This window comes from Alosa alosa, chromosome 24 (genome assembly GCF_017589495.1).
Source record: "Alosa alosa isolate M-15738 ecotype Scorff River chromosome 24, AALO_Geno_1.1, whole genome shotgun sequence".
Lineage (NCBI taxonomy): Eukaryota > Metazoa > Chordata > Actinopteri > Clupeiformes > Clupeidae > Alosa > Alosa alosa.
The window spans coordinates 26215162-26222661 of NC_063212.1; the positions used below are offsets into that span (position 1 = coordinate 26215162).

At 41.5% G+C, this 7500-nt stretch overlaps 1 protein-coding gene across 1 annotated transcript in view; it reads right to left on the reverse strand.

The window, feature by feature from the left end:
• The window catches only part of focad (focadhesin), a 97317-nt gene that overhangs the window by 33757 nt on the left and 56060 nt on the right, over nucleotides 1–7500 (reverse strand). Inside the window, 3 exon segments of the mRNA XM_048236180.1 lie at nucleotides 1–23; nucleotides 6596–6684; nucleotides 6895–6987. The exon segment at nucleotides 1–23 is cut by the window's left edge and continues 19 nt beyond it. Of these exon segments, the coding sequence (XP_048092137.1) occupies nucleotides 1–23; nucleotides 6596–6684; nucleotides 6895–6987 (205 nt within the window).

Below are 7500 nucleotides of genomic sequence, written 5' to 3' on the forward strand. Positions count from 1 at the left end.
CATCAGTAAGCTGGTCTCGGACCCTGGAGGAGAGAGAAGGAGAGAGAGAGAGAGAGAGAGAGAGAGAAAGAATGAGTTTTAGACCAAACTGCAGGCAGGGGGCATCATCATTTCATCTCTCCAAGACATGACATGGGAGTCTCAGGTAAAAACACACACACACACACACACCCACCCACGCACACATGCATGCACACAGACACACACCCACGCACACATACATTCAGTAATGTACATTCCTCAGTTAGATCCCATGCCTGGGGCAGACACATCCATCAATGGAAACCCAAAGAACCCACTGTTCCCCTCTCTCTAACACACACACACACACACACACACAAGTTAACATGCATCAGATGCGCTTCAGACACCACCTTTTCACCTCTGCAGGAGACTGGTGCCTATACTGATGCATATAAACTCTACTTAAAACACACACACACACACACACACACAATCCAATGGGCACTTAAACAGTAGCTACAGTACAGTGGGCATCGCTTTCAAATGGCCACTTCAGTCGCGCATTACGAGGCGTGAAGCTGCGTGAAGCTGTAGTACCACTTTCAGCCACTGTGCGTCGCTCTGCCACTGTACATCGCTCTGCCTGCCGGCCCTTCTGAAAAAGCAGGAGACTTACCGAGAGTAATCCCAGCCTACGAATTCAATAACAAAATAAATTATGCATAATTAAACATTACCTCGATTTAGGCTACTTGGGTATGGCTTAAGGCTTGACTACACGGTGGTAAATCTAAAATCGAAATGAAATTTGCTGTCTACATTATTGTCAGTGTTGGGGGTAACTAACTCATAAAATCAAAACAGTGGTGTGATAATTGAGCCAGTTGAGAAATAACTGTTCAGAATTAATCTGTAACCTTGGGTAGGCTTCTGCAGAAAACAATGTTGGCGATTTAATACTATCTAGCAACGTTTTTAACAGGCTACGCTAAAGAGGCTTTGACAACTATGACCCTTGTTTTGGTTTCGTAAATTAAATTGCCCATCTTCTTGACTGCAATGTAGTCAATTGACTGCTTGACATGTCATTTTTATTTTTCTGTACAATAAACAAATACATCTGCTTTATGCCGCAGAATTACATTCATATTTGGAACGTACATAGTCCAATGCATCGTTACACTACGTTAGTGTTAGTAGCAACGAACTATCGTAAAGTTGTGTAGTTACAACTACACCTCTCGACCTGTGGTAGAATGGTAGAAGTATAGTTCCGGGAATCTTCATGTCAAAGATGTCACTGATGCCAGTTATTTGTTTGCAAATTAATAATTATAAATATATTTAGGTTTCTAATTGGAGGCCAAGCAGCAAAGCTGCGAAGGCACCCATTGAGTTACTAGCTTTTCCTATTATTATTATTCCTCTGACATTGGAGTCTATGGCAGCCCATTGAACGCCTGGCTAAAAAGTGCAGATTTTTTGGCAGAAAGTTTCAGGACACTCCACTGACCACTCACACTCATTTACGGACCTCTAAACCCAGCCATCTAGCGCCACCAACAGGTCAAAATCTGGCCAAAAATTGAACCGCTGGGTCTAAAGTTATGAAATTTGGCACACTGATTCAGCACTGTCCCATGATCACTCTCAACATCTCGCCCAACACTCTAGCGCCACCCAGTGGGTTGAACCTGGATTGCATTCACGCATGTGACCATTGAACGGTCCGTCCGATTTTCACATATCAGACACCGTTGGAATCCCTGGACCGACCTAAGTTCAATGACCCCTATTACGTCACTTTCCGCCATATTGGACCTCCGCCATATTGGATTTAGTCCAAACTCTACGAAAAGTTTCAGCTGTCACAAATTTCATCCGATTTTCACAGATCTCGGCGTTCATATGCGTGATCCTTGACTCTTTTGTCTGATTTTCACAATTGAGGTAGCGTCTGAATCCTTGGACCATCCTGAGTTCATCGACCCCTATCCTATCACTTTCCACCATATTGGACCTCCGCCATTTTGGATTTAGTCCAAACTCTACGAAAAGTTTCAGCGGTTACAAATTTCATCCGATTTTCACAGAACTTGTCGGAGATGATCTTCAGACCGCACAAACTATACTTGTCAGATCTTTCAATTTAATTTTTGTTTGCCTGTGACAGCCAATCAAATATGGCGATGAAGCCACCAAACAGAAAGTGGGCTAACATCTCGGCTATGCTTTAATGTATGAAGTCCAAACTTGGTACAGGGACTTGGTATCTGATTGTGAGGGCAGCACTAGGAAATTGGCATCATGTGGCCTCTATAGGGGGCGCTGTAATACAGGAAGTGAGCTTGTATCTCAGCAACGCTTTGGTGTACAAAGTCCAAACTTGGTATAAGGACCTGTTACCTGATTATGATGACGCACTAGGAAATTGGAAACATTTGGCCTCTATAGGGGGCGCTGCAATACAGGAAGTGAGCTCCTATCTTAGCAGCGCTCTGATGTATGAAGTCCAAACTTGGTACAGGGAGTTGGAACCTGATTGTGAGGACACAGTAGGAAATTGGCATCATTTGGCCTCTATAGGGGGCGCTGTAATACAGGAAGTGGGCTCATATCTCAGCAACGCTTCATTGTATGAAGTCCAAACTTGATACATGGACATATTAGCTGATTATGAGGACATGCAAGGAAAGTGGTCTCATTTGGTCTTTAGGGGTGCTGTAATAAAGAAAGTGAGCTCACATCTCAGCAACACTTTGGTGTATGAAGTCCAAACTTGGTAGAGGGACATGGTAGCTGATTGTGAGAATGCACAAGGACATTGGTGTAATTTGGCTTCTTGCTGTGAGTGCTCATGCCATGGCAACGCCATTCCTGCTATAGCGCACTGCTTGGCCCCCACATTGCTGCTTGCAGCTATATTTGATATTTACACTTCTAACCACCATACATCCATATTTTAAAATGCCCAAGGCAGAAAATACATAAATTAAAAGACAATTTGCAGCCATGTGCACGTAAGTAAAAGTCACACACCCACCGCGCACTTTTTGACGAGTACTCTAAAAATCTATTGCAGATATCAACGCGTCTTTGTTCATGGGTTTGGCCTCACAGCAGAGGCTTAGACAACTATGACCCACGTTTTGGTTTCGTATATTAATTTGCCCTACTTATTGACTGCAATGTAGTCAATTGACTGCTTGACTATGGAGCTAAATTTGTCTCAATAATATTTGTATATGTGCAGAGGGGGATCCACAAATATTTCTTGATTTGCATGTGTGTTTTGATATCTACAAATAAAAAAATCATATTTGTAACTTGTAAATTGTTTTTCACAATTGTAGATGTGTATTTGTAAATTAAATGGCATTTGTAAAACTGAAAATTGCCTTTATGAAATCTAATTTTGCATTTGTGGATCACCAGCACACACAGTTTTCGTTTTCGCATTTGTGGATCAGCGTTTGTGGATCACGTATTTTTGAGACAAACTTTGCGCAGAGAAGCCACCCAGACCCACAAGTAGCCCGCTGACACTGTCTAATCCAGTAGATGGCAGTGTTGTTCTATGGGACTCATAACCAAAGATTCTTTGCTCATAACACACAAAGCTAGCGAACCTAGTTCTTTAATCTAACAAGTTATGCCTTTTACAACAAGCTTTTTGATGGAAAAGTGGTGTTTAATTTCCATAATCTTTGTTTAGTAAACGCATAAAACAGTCAGTTTGCAAGCCGAAATCAAAATTACGATCTTTGAGTTTGTTTATAGTTACCTAGCAACCTTTCACACTGTCAGTTCTTGCAGTTCATTACCGAGTAAAAAAAACAAAACAACAGCTGGCAACGTTAAAACAGATGTTCAGGTGGGCTCATAGAATTGGAACTGTATATGAAATGTTGCACTGAGCCTGGATTTGAACCAACAATCCTTGGGGTCAGAGCTCACTCCTCTAACAACTGTGCTACCACATTTCTTGTAGGCCTACATTACAAACTGACGGTTTTATGCGTTTTTCGGTAATGAACTGCAAGAACTGACCGTGTGAAAGGCCCAATTGATCTTTCCAAGTTTACACTGAATAAGGAGAGGTAAATAGGCCTACCATTTAGACAGAAGTAGCTAATGCACTGGTAAATAGATCACATAAATTCCCATTGAGAGACTGTTATATTATTACGTTATCACCCTTTTTTCTTTATTCTACCTGTAGGCTATAAGTTAACCCTTTGTTCACGGCCTGCTTAAACACAGCGCATAAGATAGACTATCAATCACTAAGGTCGAGATTTCACTCAAGCGTCTGATGTTCATAAATGCTGATCCACAAATGCGAAAACGAAAACTGTGTGTGCTGGTGATCCACAAATACAAAATTAGATTTCACAAAGGCAATTTTCAGTTTTACAAATGCCATTTCATTTACAAATACACATCTACAATTGTGAAAACCAATTTACAAGTTACAAATGTGATTTTTTATTTGTGGATGTCAAAACACGAATGCAAGTCAAAAATATTTGTGGATGTAAGCCATCTACTGGATTGCGATTTATGTGTGCCGATTGAATTAAAGTAGGCCTATTTACATGTGGATTTGTGTGACTTTTATGTGAAGAGCGTCTCAAAACACGTAACTTTGGAAGCCCGAAGAATCGCGTGTGCGGGTGATCCACAAATGCAGACTCACATTTCACAAATGAAATTTTCGGTTTTACAAATGGCATTTTATTTACAAATGCACATCTATATTTGTAAAAATCAATATACGAGTTACAAATACGATTTTTTTATTTGTAGATATCAAAACACACAAATCAAGAAATATTTGTGGATCCCCCTCTGCGCATATACAAATATTATTGAGACAAATTTAGCTCCATACTTGACAGGTTATTTTTATTTTTCTGTACAATAAACAAATACATCTACCTTTAGGCCAATAAATATCAGGTCCTATGCTTCTTTTGTGGATACATATACTAGTGTGTGTGTGTGTGTGTGTGTGTGTGTGTGTGTAATACAGGGTTCTAGAGTGCGACCAAATTTTTAATGGTGCGACTACAATGTTTCCTGGGTCGCACTGGTGCACCTAACATCATAAGGGTGAGCGCCTAGACTTTCCTCGCGTCTGCTGTCTCTCCACGAATGAAGAGTTTGTTCTCTTTTGACTAGCGCTGCACGGTGCACCAATACTACAACAGTATCTCAATACCCTGAAATTACAAACGTCACAATACCTCATTTTATTAGTATCAATATACTTTTAAGAATGACAGTGTTGTTTTGCAATAAGATACGTTTTTCATGTCAGTGTGCCAAAAGCATGCTTCTAGTGCTTCCCATATCCTATGTGTCTTTTCTCCTCACACACTGCGGCTCCACACACACCCTTAACACCGCGCACACACACACACACGCATAACATCCACACTTAACACAATACGCACACACACACACACACACGCTTAACGCGCAACACACACACACACACACTTAACACCGCCACAGACGCTGACACACACACTGCGCGCCTTTACACACTTAACACCTTAACACACACGCACAATAACACTGCAGCCGCGCCGCTTTATGGCGCCCACACACACGCACACACACACACACACACACACACAGCTTTCATCCTGCAGCTGTCATGGGGTAAGTACAGTGAGACATGGCTGCTAGTTTAAAGCGTAAATTTAAGCCCAAAATGCATCCTAGGGTGTTTTTGTGAATGTACCGAGTCAAACTTCCGTTTAAATTAAAATAATTAAAAATAATAGAGTCCCGAAGTGTGACATAGCGTTTCCATGACGGCAGAATCACTGGATCTAAACAAACTTTCAAAGTGGCATAAATAGCATTGAATGTAGACATGTGGCATCATTTCTAGCTAATAAAAATAAATATAGCCATTTCGCGTGTTTTACCTGCTAGGCAGCAGCTTAGCCACATAACACTGATTCCTGGCAGGTGTAATAGAAAGAAACAAAATTCCAGTGGATATTTTCGTCTTCTCAAAGACTGGCTGTTAAGAGCCACGTTTTTGCCAAAAAAAAAAAATAAAGCCAAAACGTCTGTGAATTTAAAATTTTAACGCGTGCTGTGAAGTTACATGCAGGTCTGTTTATTGGAGGAAACCCATGCTAAAATAAAACTCTGTAGTCACGAATTTGATCGTGTTGGTATGAATATATGTTGTAGTATGTGATTCCTACAGTGTAAAAATATACTAACGTCTTAGAAGCGTTGTAAAATTATTGAAATAGATTAAGAAAGCCACCGCTTATGGTGTGATTACTAATGGTAGATAGATTTGTTTAGATCCAGTGACACGCCCGGCTGACAACTTCACGCGGGCGTGCCTGGCCACAAGCTTCGTCCGTGTTGTCCGTGTTGTCATTTTCGGGTCAAATGGTCTTTTAAATCGGAATCGTAGGGGCACTACTATTTTGATACATGATCGCATTAAAATCGCTATTTTTAAAACACTAAGAAGGCTCGACACAACATGAAACTTTGATCGAAGTATCATTAGTGTCTCTACACATGAACTTGAGCATTGAGAACATTGTTTGTGTACACAGAGTTTACTAAAAGAAACCTTTGAAGGTCTCACCATAGCCAGGCGCAGTGCTGTTTGTACTGCAGTTCTTCTGGAGTCTCCTTCCCCTGTCTCTGCTGCATCTCCAGCTCAGCCTTACGACCCTGACACACACACACACACACACACAACACACACACATATATACAGACATACAGACACACACACACACACACACAGAGAGAGAGAGAGTGAGTGGGAGAGCTGTGCAGTCCATTTCTAAGTAAGGGATGTGTACATGCTTCTAACCACACACACGCACACACACACGCACACACACACACACACACACACACACACACACACACACACACCTGCAGGACAGCGTGGTAGGCTCGACTCATGAAGCCCCTCCAGGCCTGAGGCAGCAGAAGTGAACGATGCCATTCAGACGGCTGGATATTCACCTGAGATAAAAACACAATGTAAGAGTGAGTGTGTGTGTGTGTGTGAGGGTTTGTGAGTGTGTGAGTGTGTCTGTGGACGCCCTTATAAGATGACCAACAGTGGAGCGTGGCAACATGTCATTCCAAACAAATATTTTCACTCCGATTTGTCAAAATCTAGCCAGATATAGAGACTGTACTATGTGATGACACCGCTGTTGGAACCATAGATAGCTGCTGATGTGATTTATTTGCCGTTTGTCAGCTAGCTTTCTAATGTTATCCTGCAAGCTCACGTGAGCTAGTTTAACATTCTTGCTACATGCTAACGTCCTACTGTGGTATTAAGGTTATCTTAAGACCCTTCGAAATCGTTCTTAGAAGATGCCTAAACTCCAAAGTCATATCTTATGAGACACTTCTCTTATCAAAGTCCACAGAGCAGTTTGGAATGGATCCGGAGAGAGAGAGAGAGAGAGAGGGATGAACAGAGCGTGAGAGAGAGAGAGAGAGAGAAAGAGAGAGAGAGGAATG